This window comes from Nuphar pumila, chromosome 14 (assembly GCF_984573655.1).
Source record: "Nuphar pumila chromosome 14, dmNupPumi1.hap1.1, whole genome shotgun sequence".
NCBI classification, from domain to species: domain Eukaryota; kingdom Viridiplantae; phylum Streptophyta; class Magnoliopsida; order Nymphaeales; family Nymphaeaceae; genus Nuphar; species Nuphar pumila.
Window position 1 is genome coordinate 84,399,333 of NC_143262.1, and position 15,543 is coordinate 84,414,875.

A 15,543-nucleotide genomic window follows, 5' to 3' on the forward strand; every position below is an offset into this window, starting at 1 on the left:
AATAACTCCTGTAAGGTATTTATAAGGAACTTAACCTGTTTGTTTACATAAAAATACATATGAAAAACACTCGGGTGGGTTGGATATCTGGCAAAAGTCATACTCCAAACCTTACCGGCCCACACGTTTTACTTGAGTAAGGTTTGGGTCGACCCAAACAACACTCTGGTTGGCACTTTTAGGTTTATGTACCCAGATACTTCCATTCAGGTTGGTTCAGGTACACTAGACAAACCCGATCCATTGACTGCAGTGGGTGTGATTCGGATAAGTAAAATGGATTAGATATCCGACCCGTTGATCCACTAATTTATTGCTCTAGATGAAAAAATAAACAGAGCAGTCATTCAAGAATAAGAATAAGAATAATAATAAAGCACAAACTGTAATAAGGTGAATGAAACTAACCTTTTTGATGAGTTTGACTAATCGAAGATACCACGTGTTTCTAGCCCGATTCCCCCTCTCAAATGAGACGAGCTGCTTGTGGATCGGCTCGTTATCAAACTCTTGAAATAGGCTCGGCAAGCCAAACACAAATAACTAGTGTTCAGCTCGGCTCGTGTAGTCTTGTTAACAAGTAGCAAGGTTTGCAAACAATAAGTTTAGAGTTCAAATCTTATTGCTTACAACTTTAAGGGTAGGTTTGGTTCGATCACATGAGATTCACTTTCTCATACACTTTAGAAAGTAAATATCATTTTTTTTTTTTTGCAAAAGCAATTACAACAACAACTACGCCTTCATCCTAAAACAATTGGGGTCGGCGATATGAACCAAAAAAGAAAATTATTCTGGGTCTTCCACATGAATCCTTCTCCTCCAATCATTTCTATCCAGTGCCATGTCCTCGGTGAGGTTCAAAGCATTCAGATCCTTTCCTATCATCTCCATCCAAGTCTTTCTAGGCCTACCCCCAACCTCTTTTAACTAATATATTTTTCCATTTTTTCATCCTTCTAACTGGAGCATCATTAGGCCTTCGCCGAATATGTCCAAACCACCGTAAACGATTATCTCTCGTCTTATTTTCAATGGGTGCAAAAACAATTACCAAACTTAAAAAGGTACCGTTATGATAAAGTGAACCGTTTTAAGAAGTGAATCTCATTTGGGTGATAACTTGACTCTCATGACTGTGAGATTTAAGACTTAAAAAGTGAATCACATTTGCACTGTACCCACAAGCAACCAAATGTATCCTAAAACAATATATTTATTTTGTAAATATGCCACTTTGAGCTTGGCTCAGAAGGTTTAGAATCTAAATTTTAATATTTAGAGTATTCAGATGCACACTTGAGGTGTTGATCTGAAGCAATCTAAGATCTTAGGATCTCAGATAGGGGTCAATGGTTTGAGTTTGGTTCAGACACAGGTGGAACTCAAACCAGATTTGAGATGATGGTGCCAGGTCCGGACATGGGTCTAATCGGACCCACCATAAGAGAAACCATATTGGGTCCTATAAGGACTACATTAACCATACCTGTTAAAATGGTATTTTTTGATCATTTTTACATTGAAAATTTGTGGATCTTAATCGGAACACGGGTCGGGCCCAGGTCTGGTATAAAATTTCACAAACCATACTCGGCTTCATGAATTAATCGGACCCTTCGGGTCCAACCCGAATTCTGATTGGAACTTCTTATTTATCACCAAACCCTGACCCTATAAGGTTTGGTACAGGTCCGGTCCAGGTAAAAACCCAACCCTTTGACACCCCCTAATCTCAGATACATGGATCTCTGTCTCCCCACTCCCCTCAAAATAGGGCCAGAGATCCACATTTTTTGTGAGGTTTTGAGGGTCTCTTTACGGAGTGTCTAAGATCCAAAACCTGGAATCTGGTATGGGCTCCATGCCAAATCAAACCCTTGGGATCTTAGATTCGAGGTTAAATGGGACCTTAGTATCTTCAATATATGTATCTCTGGTCCGATGTTCAGGCTGGGCCTTGACCTGTTTAGCCATTTAAACTCGGTGTTAGCCAAAACAGTATTTGGGTTCAGGTTAGGTTTGTAGTTACCAACCTGAATCTGATCCGGTTTTGCATTGTATTATCTGAAGATGGAAGGAGGAATTGGTATGGAACTGAAAAATATGTGGATATATCCAGACCCGGACCAAGCGCTGACCACATCCGCATCATTACCTGCTAAAACAAGTTAACTAGGATATAACTTGAGATCATAATCTGGATATCAGCCATTTTGCAGCCTAATAATGACACCCCAAATTCAAAGAAAGTACAGAAAATCAAGCAAGCAGGCAATGGTTAGAGCCTTAGGGGTTGTTCGGGTCAGGCTTACAGGGTCCAAATATAGATAGATCTATTACTTGTCTGGGTGTTTGTAAATCATAACTGAACGCAAACTTCCTACTTGCATATGAATTTTCATAAAAAAGAAAAAAAAGGAGGAATTACAATGTATGCATGGTATGTTCTTGTATATACCCAGACCCGGATCCACCTAAACAGCCCTTAAGGAAATGGATCCAATAAATGTGCCTTAAGGATGGATTCAGTCCAGAGCCAACCAGGTCTGATCTGAGTCTGACCTGAACCCATGTCTAGACCAACTAGGTGAAGTGAAAGTGTGAAACTAACTTTTTTTTCTTGGGTTGGTTTGGGGGGGGCTGGGGGTGTTGTGGTTTTTCTTTTTTATATTTTTTCTGCTTTGAATAGAAAATGAGTGGACCCAATTCAACTCGGATCTGATCACTATCGTATGGGCCATGGATTGGGCAGGACAATAGTGGGTGGGAAACCAAACCATTTTAAAAAAGGCATTTCTTATGAATATTAGGGTTTTTCTTGGGAAGTATATGAAAGTAAGGCTAATATGTTAGAATCCATATGAACCACACATTCAACCCTTCAAACTAGAGTTGGTTCCTCCATCCAAAATCTTATCCAATTCTGAAGAGCAATTTCATGTAGCAGCAATGGGATTTCAGAAAACCAAAAGAAGGAATTCTTGCTGAAGGAACAAGGTTCATCCAAACAATGGCCACTACTACCTCAGCCTACCTTGGCTCCACCAGTGTGCTCGGACTTGGCTCAGCAGGTAGGAGAAGGCTGAGAGTGAGGATGACATCTGAGCTGCCGGCCAAGAGCAAGAACATGGCTAGGGAGTATGGAGGACAGTGGTTGAGCAGCGTGACGCGTCATGTTCGGATCTACGCCGCGTACATCGACCCGGTTACGCACGCGTTCGACCAGACCCAGACCGACAAGCTGACCCTCATCCTTGACCCTACTAATGAGTTTGTGTGGAGCAAAGAGAACTGTGAGAAGGTCTATTCCTACTTCCAAGAGCTAGTGGATCACTATGAGGTATGTTCGGTTCCCACAATCAACCATTTCTCTCTCAAGATTATGTTTGGGTTTTATGTGAATACTGACCAAATTCATAAACCTCAAAATTTCTGCTAGCTATCTGGATGTTGGGTTAAAACCGGTTACCAAAGATAAATGTGAAGTGGTATAACTTGGGTTTTTGGATTGCACTCATTTTCGTAATTTCCCAACTTATCCTGCTATTCTGGATATGTAGGTTCATCCAAACACCTTGTAAGGATCACCAAAAACATGACCAAGGCTCCAAATATTATTTTTTTCATCGAAAACACATGATCCAGGTGTGGATTCCTCATAAATCTACCATGCCCAACACAATTATAGGGTTGGAACTGTGAAAAAAAAAACACCAGAAAAAGCAGAAAAACGCATTGATCAAGTTTCATTTAGCACGTACCCATCTCTCTCTCTCTCTCTCTCTCTCTCTCTCTCTCTCTCTGCGCAGCAAGAGGTGGAGGTTCATCTGGCGGACGTGGTTGCTTACTTCTTGGTGGTTTGTTTGGATGGCGCGAAACGATGCTCATTTTCGTCATATTCGAGTTAACATTCAAAACCTGGTGCATAAAATCTTGGTAGATGTTTATGCGATCTTGCGTATGCATCTTAGTGATCTTCCACTCCCTCCTGCTGATGCTACCTATCCTTTGTCCCAATCTGGGCAAGCGGCTCCTGAGCCCATTTTATCTGTCTAATGTTCTTTTCTCTTGTGCTTTCTTTATTTGTTTTGGCTTTTGTTCTTGTTCAGTTCATGTGTTCAACATTTTGTTGATCTTCATGAAGGGTAATGTTGAATTACTTTCGTCTCTCTCTCTCTCTCTCTCTCTCTCTCTCTCTCTCTCTCTCTCTCTATATATATATATATATATATATATATATATATATATATATATATATATATATATATATATATATATATATATATATATATATATATATATAATCAAATAAGAAATGCAAATGAAGAAGAAAAAGCAATTTCCTTACTAGCTTTACCGTGACAGGGTGCACCACTCAATGAGTACACACTTCGTTTGATCGGATCAGACATTGAGCACTTCATACGAAAGCTGTTATATGATGGAGATATCAAATACAACATGAACTCTCGCGTCCTCAACTTCAGCATGGGGAAGCCACGTGTCTTATTCAAAGAGCCCCCACCTTCCTAAAGAGCTCTGTAAATATTGTTTGGAATATTTTCTTCATCAATATAAAGATTCTAGAACTTGTCTATTTCCAAACCACCCTCCTCCATTTGGGTGTCTCATTGAACTTTCTCTTTGTACATTTAGTTTGGTAAATGTCTTTCTTGACTTGATGAGGTATATCATTGGAGCCTGGAATTGAATTGGAGGTGCGTTGTGGTTTCTGTAACACCCTTTGTTGTTTGGGAACAGTGCATTGCAGTTACCCCCAACACCCTCTTGTCTAGAGCAGTGATGTTGCCAAAACATTGTGCTAGGGAAAGAATTGGAATCCCATTGGTGCATGGGGCTATCATTGTTTTATCATGGTTGGGGGTAAGTAAGGCTGGGTGGTCGTGTCCTCAAAACTGGAGTTTTACCTCGCAGGAAGGTGGGCCCATTGGTGACCCCAATTTTGTTGAGGGATTTCCTTGTCATAAAAAAAAGGAATTGGAATACCCCAACACCACATTTTAAAACCATTCCATCCCCACTACCACCACATTTTGCGACACTAACTTGAGAAACATTGCATTTTGCCAAAATCATATTTCAACACATAGAAATGATGTTTTCATCTCAATCCAAGATCACATTTTGCGACACTAACTTGAGAAACATTGCATTTTGCCAAAACCATATTTCAACACATAGAAATGATGTTTTCATCTCAATCCAAGATCCCAAACAAGGGCAGTTCATGATAAGAGAAAATAGTTAATCAGGCTTGTTTTTTTTTAAGAGAAAAATTAGACCGTTAATTTTACCCTACTGATGATTGCACCGTGACAGTGATCAGACATGGGTTGAGTGATGGTTTTTTCATCCATATCCGAATCTAAATCTAAAATTAGGCCATATCAATTATATGGGATTCAGTGCCTCTATTTTTTAAGCACAATAATTACTAACCTAAGGTTAAAAAAATAAAAAGACAGCAAATTTATCTCAACGAGTGAACGTTAGCTGAAGAATCTTGCAAGATTATCCTTCCGATACCCAGCAGATCTCAGCCATTAAATTCTACAATTATGTCAACTGCTCCATTGCAGTAGTGCCCTTTGAAACTAAATCTTGAAGAATTTCTTGAAGTGTGTTGGAGGAGTATTATTAGGGACCATGTTCATAATGTGAGGCCTTTGTTCCATAAAATTTGAAGGAACGACTGCAATACCAGGTGAACACAAAATTTGATCTTGGGACATCTTAATAGTATTTTTAAAACATTAAAATGTTAATCGGTTGGCCTTCTGAACTTACAAATGTCTTGGATCCCATTTGGACTTTAGTTGCATGCTATGGCTTTGTGTGGGAGCCTTGAATAGGAGGTGTTGTGGTTTCTCCCACTGCTCGTACCCTATGGTGATAAGTAGGAATGTCAACATGTCAAATGTAATCCGACATCCAACCTGAACCCGAATTTGATTAGTCGGGTTCGATAGACAGATTCAGACCCAATTAATAATTGGATTCGGGTTTGGTATTGAGTTTTGCATTCAAACCTGAAATTTGAATCCGACTAAAATCTGGTCTGATTAAGGCCTTCTTTGGAAACTGCCATTCAGTGGTAGCTAAGGATGTAGTTACCCCAAATTTTGCAGTTTTAGCAAATCCACATAATTGTTTGGGATAAGTGGAATGGTTCAACTGAGGATTTGCCACTTTTACTTGTGTAGTTGCTTGGAATGCAGCTGAAAAGCTTAAATTAATACTGAAAAAACATTGGGAAGGTTGTTGGAGAAGTCACTGGTGTGAGAACTGGTGTAGTATTTAGTAACTACCACCTCATGTAGGTGGGAAGTGAAATGTGGAGTTGGAGGTGTCAAATACCATCCCAGTTCCATCATTTCCTACAACTCCATCCATCCCAGACGACTTTGGCGTTGGGTATTCCCCACTTCCCATTGACGAACAGTTTCCAAATAGGGCCTAAGTGTGTGTATCAGGTTTTAAGCTAGTCAAATCCGAATTCAAAACCAAACTTAATTAGGCCATGCCTGATTAAGTTGGACTAGGTAATGCTTACATTTGACCTGAGTTTGACCTATTTGCATTCCTAGTGGTGAGCAGGGAGTACATGAAGTTTACGCTAAAAACAAGGTAGGGGTCAACCAATTGTACTTTTTGGTAAATATAAAATTAGTGATTTTGTTTTCAATATAAAAAAGAAAAAGAAACTAATGCTTCCAAAAAAACACTCATAAAGCACTAACAGCTTAAGATAATTGCAACCTAAGAAGAGAATCTTATATAGACATGTGACTTTTCTTGTGGAAAGTATAAATTCATGTTGGATTGTGAGTCAAAGTCAAGTATTGAATTTGTCATATAATTAGGAGTTGTGGTGTCAATATGTGGAGTGTAGAGATTTCATGGGTAAAGTTGGTATTTTCATAATGTAATATGGGCAACATGAATTTGAATAAAGTATTAATGTGAAGTTATTTTGTCGGTTACTCATGCACATAGTAAGTCTCAAGTTATGTAATGGATGTAGTGGGCCATGTCAAGTGTAAAGCTATTGAGATGACATGTGAATAGTTTAGAGGAAAGTTAAATGAGTCATGAGTTATATAGGTTAAGGCATGCAAGTTGTAGACATAGTAACCCATGTCATTAGTAGTCATTAAAATAGAAATTTGTAGTTAGAAATATAGCTCATATAAAAGGATGGTCAAAAGTTGTCATTTATGCATAAGAAGTATGAAGAAATGAGCTCTAAATCTATATATACCTATAAGTTATGTATTTTGAGTATAAGTGAATAGTATTATTCAATATATTGATGTTTTTTAGTGTTTATTTCTCTTAAACCTTTCTTTGTGTGAAATTGAGAGCTCCTCTAATATTTTTCATTTAAAGTGGTATCAAAGTCATAATGACATCCAACAACATGTTTCAAGCTCAAGTCTCTTGTTTGTTAAAAGTCAACTATGAGAATTGGTGCATCCAAATGAAAGCTTGTTGGGTTCTCAAAAGTGTTAGTAGGTGGTCAATGATGAGTACACTCATCCAACAAATGCTCAAGCAAAAACTATCCTATCAAAGGATGATCTAAAGATAAATAAAAAGAAATACGAAAATGACCGCTTACTCATCTACCAAGGTCGAAAATGTTTGTCTTTCAACTTTGAGAGTCGAGTTCAAAGCACTCTGAATGAAGGAAGGTGAGTCAATATTGAACTACTTTTCAAGAGTTATATTAGTTTCTAATTAACTGAAAAGAAATAGTGAGAATTTGAGCGATGTCCAAATCATAGAAAAGATTATCTGATCTTGGATATAAAATTTGATTTCATTATTATGGCTATAAAAGAGTCTACAGATCTAGAAATTATGATCATAAATTAACTCATGGGATTTTTCCAAACTCATTAACAAATAATTACAAATAAGACTAATGCTCTATTAGAATAAATTTTGCAAAGCAAGATATACTTAAGAGAAGTAATAAGTGAACCTAGAGGAAGAAGTCAAAGAGGTCATGGTCAATTAAATAGAAGTGGACATGAATTTAGCAACACTAATAATGAAATCAAAAGAGACAAACACAAGCAACTAAGGGTCATGGTTGTAGAATGAGTAATCGACAAAGGTATGATTGTTTCATTGTTCAATGTTTCAATTGTAGAAAATATGATCATATTAGTATCAAATGCAAATTTAAGGACTCTAATGAGAATGAAAATCAAATAAATCTTGCAAAAAAATATGTTGATGAGGTGACTTCAAGTCTCTTGTTGGCATGCAAAGAATGAGACATTAATTAGTACAATTATTGGTATCTTGATAATGGGGCTAGCAATCACATGAGAGAAAAGAAAGAGATGCTTGTGAAACTTAATGAATTAGTTAATGACAAGGTAACTATTTGTTGACACCCAAAATTTTATGGGTTCCCAATCAACATAAATATTGTCTTCGACACTTCAGAATCACCTCGTTGGATTCATCAAAAATGAGATAGTTTATTCACAAGCCAAAGCCTTGGATGTGAACTCAAAGTATCTTTATATGCAAGAAGCAAGATACTTTCGTGAAGGAATATTTGCTTAAGGTTGGTTAACACTTCGGGCACATATCTTTAAGTTATGAGTGAGAAAATCCCTTTTCATAAATCCCATAAAGCATTCAAACATGTTTTGAAGCATTTTTTGCCAAAACTTGATTTATATTGTACTTGGTTCTCAAAATGACATCCTTTAAATATTTTCATGAAAAACTCAAGGTTTTCAAGCTTTTTGACAAAAAATCACCTGGATCCAAAATTAGAGTGAAAAGTTATAAGTGAAACAAGTTTAAGTTTCAAAAAATGGTTTTGAAAAGTAAAGCCCATTTTCAATGCATTTTTTACCAATCAAATGGCCAAATATCATATTTTTTCCAAATGAATTTTATAGAGGAAGGATGTCATCTTTCCAACACTTCAAACTGCTTATCAATTTGATATACGAGTAGAGTTATGAACAAAATACCAAAATGTGTCAAACTTTAAACTGTATATGTCGACAGACTTATTACTTGTTGACACAACTAGTGTTGACAGGTCCTCACTTTGGTTGTTTCAAGAGCAAGAAACGATTATGAGGGGGTCCTCTAGCATTCAAAACCATCTCAGCATCTCAAGTTGCTTCAAGCATTCAAGAGAGCTTCCAAGGGCTCTCTAGTCTTTTAAGTTATCCAATTTTCAAAAAAAGTCCCTTTGAAAGTCTCCTTTTCAAAAAAATTATGGGTTTTTGATATCTTGAGTAGAGAAATTCTCCTTGGCTCCCAAAGCTCTCTCTATTTCTTGCTTCGAGGAGTCACCCCAATCCAACCTATGCAACCTTCGACTTTTGAGGAGGGGCTCGAGTAAATTTCTAATATTTTCTAAAGAATTTCATTTCTCTACACATTTCCTCGTACTCTTGGGTTTCTTTTCCATGGCCCCAAGATCAAGCAAAGCATGCTCAATGGTCATGTTCCCAATGACACAAGAGATAATCAGTGCCTTTGGATCCTTAAGTTTAGGTGGGGCTTGGTGCCGAAACACTGAGCTCACCTGCTCAGTGAGGAAGATCTTCTTGGGCAATGATCTTGATTTTCTCTTCTACATGCAAAGTTCTTTAAGAAACTTTGCATATGCGTACATGTTGGATGGCATCAAGTAGGGGGGGTTTATGTGAACATGCTTGAATATCTCAATCATTTCTTGTATTCTTACCCCTTGTTTTCCAAAATCATTTGGTTTTTCTAAGGCTTGAAAAAATTTGGCTCGATGAATATACGAAGGAGAAGGCACAGATTGTAGGCCGTGGCCGCTTTCCTTGGGCCTGGTAAGAGAGATCGACTAGTCAGTAAGTCTTTCTTTGCGTTCTTCAATCTTCTTCTACATGGGGTAGAGTTTCTTCCCACTCTAAAGGGTCATAATAGAGTTAGCTTGCTCTTGATGAGACTCTGTGATGTGCAGACTATGGTACATGGGTTTCTTACCCCTTGGGTTGATGACAGGTTAACTAGGAAGGTTTCCTCCATGACGTCTGCCCAAGGCCTCAGCCAACTGTCTCATTTGAGTCTTTAGCTTGGCTATTGACTGCGTGTTGGAGTTGAAGTTAACCTTTATGTCAGAGAAAGCCTCGAGGAGCTTCTCCTTAAATGATGGACTCAATGTAGGTTCTTGGGGAGAAGGCAAGCTAAGCTGGGAAGGGGGCTGTGAGAATGTAGGTCTTTGGTAACTTTGTGGAAAGTTATCTGGTCTGGTCTATAGCTGGGAAGACATATGGAGAGAGTCTTGTGGATTTCTCCATGCAAAGTTGGGATGGTTTTGTCACCCTAAATTAAAGGTCAGTACATATAGATCATGCACCGATCTAGCGAATCTTTAGGCAACATTCACCTGCTCCTAAATGAATTCAGGATAAAGCGGTGGTACTGGACAGTCAGAAACAATGTATAGGGCTAGCGCATAGCTCGCACACTTTACTCACTTGATTTATTGAAGTTGGGTTGGATAGCAGTTGGTCCACTTTTCTAGTCAACTGATCCACTTTAATTTACAATTCTTGGTTGGACCCAACTTCAAAAATCTCACAAATGTGCTCACAATAAACCAAACTCTAATAAAAATGGGTATGTTGAGAACCTAAAATGGGTTAAGGACCAAAGATTTACAAGGTTCAAGCAAGCCCGATTGCAGGCCCTAGACTTACTATTGCAAGATGACCCAGTGAAGTTGCTTGAAGTGTTAGACTCACCATATATGAACGGCAAAGACTTCAAATACTACCAATATCACAGAGTTATGGGGCATGTCACCGAAGAATGCATTGTGATCAAACACATCATAAAAGATAACATCAAAAGTGATGAATTGATTATTGAAAAAGAGCAATAGAATCAAGACAACAATGATATGAGCTTATTTAAAGATCCATTTTCATATCACAACATAAAAGGAGGAGTTTGAGCTTATGAACTAAAAGGGAATTGGCTTCTAAAAATGGCCATTGAGCGAGGATCTCCTACCAACATAGTAATTTGCATTCCTCGATCTCCCACTTGTGATATTAATCTTCATCAACTTTCCATAGTTCCTTAAATATATTACCAAAGATGAAGAAGGGTAGAAGGAAGACAGATTCTGCAGGAAAGCAAAAGAATCTCATTAGAAGTCCCTTAGATAAATGTGCGCATGAACCCAATAGACAACAATTACACCAAGGTTTTGTGGATCCTCAAATTTTAAAAACCAAAAAGAGAATTCTATCCAAAAAATAGTTTGGATTCAAAAACTGTATCCGAATATACACTACAAAAAAACAGTTGATTAGCGACGAAATAATGTTGTCGCTACTTAGCGACGGATTAACAAGAGAAATGCATCTGTCACTATAATTGGAGAATTTTACGAAAATAGCGACAGATTATTTTCCCTCGCAAAATCCGTCGCTAAGTAGCGACAGATTTTGCGAGAGAATATTTTGTCGTAATAAATACGGCATTTAGCGACGGAATTGTGACGGATTATATTTCGTCGCTATTTAGCGACAGAATATATTTTGTCGCCTTTTTTCATATTTTGAATTACAATGGCTTAGCGACGACATTAATCTGTCGCTAAGCCGTCGCTAAATGTCGCATAACCCCTAATCCTAGCCCTCTTTTTCCTTTCTTCTTTCGTTTCTCCTGCTCCCGCCCGTCGCTCTCTCCCTCCTGCCGCCCTATCTATCCCGTCGACCTCTCTGCTGGCCCCCACCGTTCGCCGGAAGTCGATCTCCGTCAACCTTCCACTGCCGCCGCCCGGAGGAAGCGCAAGTATTTCTGGGCCCCACCATTAAATGGATTGGGGGTCGACCCCCTGCGTTTTTCGGCAAAGGGTCGACTCCGCTAGGCGCTCGACCCCGGCAGGGGGTCGACCCCCTGCCGTGTCCGGCCGGGGGTCGACCCCGACAGGCACTCGACCCCGTCAGGGGGTCGACCCCGGCAAGGGGTCGACCCCCTACAGTTCCGGCAGGGGGTAGACCCCTTGTCGTGTCCGGTAGGGGGTCGACCCTGGCAGAGGGTCGACCCCAGCAAGGGGTTGACCCCCTGCGGTTTCGGCAGGGGGTCGACCCCCTGCCGTGTCCAGTAGGGGGTCGACCCCGGCAGAGGGTTGACCCCCTGTCGTGTCTTGTAGGGAGTCGACCCACTGCCGGAAACGGTTTCCGGCAGCGGGTCGACCCCCTAGGGTTTTCGGCAGGGGGTCGACCCCCTGCTATTCCGGCAGGGGGTTAACCCCCTATGTTTCGACAGAGGGTCGACCCCCTGTGTTCCTACAAGGAGTCGACCCCCTGCGGTTTCGGTAGGTCATTAGGTACTAGGTTTCTCAAGCCCTATGCAAGATGTTTTTATTTGCTTCAGTTTTTTTTCGTGGTGACTTTATTTTAACACAACATTTTTTTGTGCAGATTTTTCAACGGAACCAGCTTGTGCTCAGCCACTTGTGGTAAGTAAGGGACAAAAACAATGCAAATCGGGTAAATACCCGTGGTGAGTAAGTGATGCAAGCGTATCACATGTTATTTAATTTATTAGATGTAACATTTTATTATTCACACACTCACTTAGTTGTTAATATTTAGGGTTACTTTGTTGGAGTTCGGAGATCATGTTGAGCATGATTTTAATGTATGAATATTGAAGTGTTCTTATTTTGGAAGTACGAAGTCCATGCTAGGCATGGTAGTAGTTAGTGAGATATTGAAGTGTGTTTGTTGCAGGTACATGTATGTCATTTGTTTGGTATGAATGATTACAATGTATTGAAATGTTTGATGTAATTATATTCATGCTTGCATGTAGTTACTTTCAATTTGATTATGACTTCCATGTGAAATTGTATAATGAAAGCATGCTTCAAATGATTGTATCGTGTCATTAATAGTTTGCACATGAAAATATTAAGTTATCAATGCATGCATCAAAATTCTTGTTATTATATGACATCATATATTGCATGATAAATTTGATATGTTCTTCATCGTAGCATTCTGATTGTTCTCTTTTAATTCGTTAAGCTATTATTCGTAACATCATAAAAAAATGACTGCAAACCATGAATAGATGTACTGTAGGATAGTGGACAATGAGTTATCGCATGAATATATAGATGGTGTTGACAGTTTTATTGAATTTGCAATGGCAAATGTTAGTACAGTGGATCCCACAGGTCAGATTAGGTGTCTCTGCAAGATTTGTAAGAATAATCGATTTGTAGAACCTCATAGCATTAGACATCACCAATACAGGAAGGGTTTTGTGAGTGATTATCATAACTGAACGTTTCATGGAGAAGAATTTAGAAACGATTTTGATGCACGGGTGAATGTGGTGCACGATAATCCATATATGGATTTGATATTTGATGTCGCAGGAATAGAACTGGGTTCTGCTATGAGTTCTAGTGATGTAAGAACTGCCGTAGATGAAGAATCACCAAACGATGCAGCTAGTAGATTTTATGATTTACTTAGAGATGCTGATGAGCCACTTTGGAACGGTTGTGAGAGTCACACTATCTTGTCTGCAGTTCTTCAACTAATGAATTTGAAGTCCAAGTATAATTTGAGTCAATCATGTTTTGACCGTGTGTGCATGATTGTGAAAAGTATGTTGCCCAAAGATGAGAAATTGCCACAAAATTTCTATCGTGCGAAAGTTATGGTCAACGCTCTAGGTATGGGTTACAAAAAGATTGATGCTTGTCCAAATCACTGCATATTGTATTTCAAGGAGCAGGAAAACAACATATCATGCCCGTCATGTGGACATCATCGGTTCAAGCCAAAGACAAGAGGCAATGGTAGCAGAAGATCAAAAGAAGTTTCATACAAGTCGCTCTGCTACTTTCCTATCACTCATAGATTGCAGCGATTGTATTTGTCTTCAAGGACAGCTAAACATATGAAATGGCATGCAAATAAAGTTCGACACGATGAAAACAAGATCACGCATCCTGTTGACGCTGAAGCTTGGAAGCACTTTGATCGTACTCATCAGAACTTTGCAATGGAAGTGCGAAATGTTAGACTCGGTCTATGTACAGATGGATTTAATCCATTTGGGGGTAGATCAACTTCATACTCATGCTGGCCAGTATTTGTAACTTCATACAACCTTCCACCAAGCTTGTGTATGAAACGTCCAAATCTTTTCTTGTCTCTGTTGATCCCTGGTCCGACCTCACCTGGCCAAAATCTTGATGTATTTCTAAGGCCATTGATTGATGAACTAAAAGTATTGTGGGATGATGGTGTTACCACGTATGATGCCCACAAAAAACAAAATATCAACATGAAGGTCGTTGTTTTATGGACAATCAGTGACTTTCCTGCATATGGTATGCTATCTGGTTGGAGCACATATGGGAGGTTGGCTTGTCCGTACTGCATGGAGGATTCCAAAACTTTTAGATAGAGGCATGGAAGGAAGCCTTGCTGGTTTGAGTGCCATCGTCGATTTCTACTCAGCGACCATCCATTCCGACGATAAAAGAATGCGTTTAAAGCAGGCACAACTGAAATGGAAGGTTCATCCTCAAGATTGTCTGGCATAGAGATTCTAAGAAGATTGCGATATTTTCTAGATGTATTAACAGATGCCCGATGTCCTACACCCTTCTGTGGATTTGGAAAGGATCACAATTGGACGAAGAAATCTATTTTTTGGGAACTACCGTATTGGCCGACCCTATTGATACAACATAATTTGGATGTGATGCATGTGGAAAAAAATGTGTTTGATAATGTGTTCAATACAGTAATGAATGTTAAACGAAAAACGAAGGATAATCCGAAGGCCCGTATGGATTTAAAATTAATATGTAAAAGACCAGAATTGGATCTCAAAAAGTATAATGTCAAAGTACTGAAACCAAAGGCAAAGTACGTGTTCGGACTCGATCAAATAAAACATGTATGTCAATGGTTGAGACAACTGAGATTTTCAGATGGATATGTCTCTAACATTGCTCGGGCTGTGAAGATTGACGATGGACAGTTATATGAGTTGAAGCGCCATGATTGTCATATCTTTATGCAACGATTGATACCCCTAGCATTCCATGATATGTTAGACAAACCTATATGGGGGGTATTGTCTGAGTTGAGCGGATTTTTCAGAACATTGTGTGCATCGGAGGTCGTAGTATCAGATGTAAAGAATCTCGAGGACTCTGTCATCACCACTGTTTGTCTGCTAGAAAAGATATTTCTGCCAACATTTTTCGATGTTATGGAACATTTGATCATACATCTGCCATATGAACTAAGGGTTGGTGGCCCTGTGCAATATCGATGGATGTACCCATTTGAAAGGTATATGTTTTTTTATATTTGTCTCTTTAATGACAAATATTTAAAATTTGAAATGTATTTTTCTGTCAGATGCATGTTCGACCTAAAAAAAAAGGTTCGTAATAAAGCAAGAGTAGAAGGCTCTATTTGTGAGGCGTACACTTAAGAAGAGATTTCAAAT

The 15,543-nt window shown here is 39.0% G+C and overlaps 1 protein-coding gene across 1 annotated transcript; it reads left to right on the forward strand.

Annotated features, from left to right (window-relative positions):
- The first annotated feature begins 2,905 nt into the window (after window positions 1–2,905).
- Window positions 2,906–4,608, forward strand: NDHM (subunit NDH-M of NAD(P)H:plastoquinone dehydrogenase complex). The gene is made up of 2 exons (XM_089987467.1): window positions 2,906–3,343; window positions 4,369–4,608. The coding sequence occupies exons 1-2, from the start codon at window positions 3,014–3,016 to the stop codon at window positions 4,534–4,536; spliced, it is 498 nt and encodes a 165-aa protein (XP_089843593.1). The 5' UTR covers window positions 2,906–3,013; the 3' UTR covers window positions 4,537–4,608.
- The last annotated feature ends 10,935 nt before the right edge of the window (window positions 4,609–15,543 follow it).

What these genes read in the sequence shown, in the direction of transcription:
- NDHM (XM_089987467.1), top strand. Translation starts at nt 3,014, where the DNA reads ATGGCCACTACTACCTCAGCCTACCTTGGCTCCACCAGTGTGCTCGGA. An exon ending in AGCTAGTGGATCACTATGAG is followed by an intron (nt 3,344 to 4,368) that starts GTATGTTCGGTT and finishes TTACCGTGACAG; the next exon opens with GGTGCACCACTCAATGAGTA.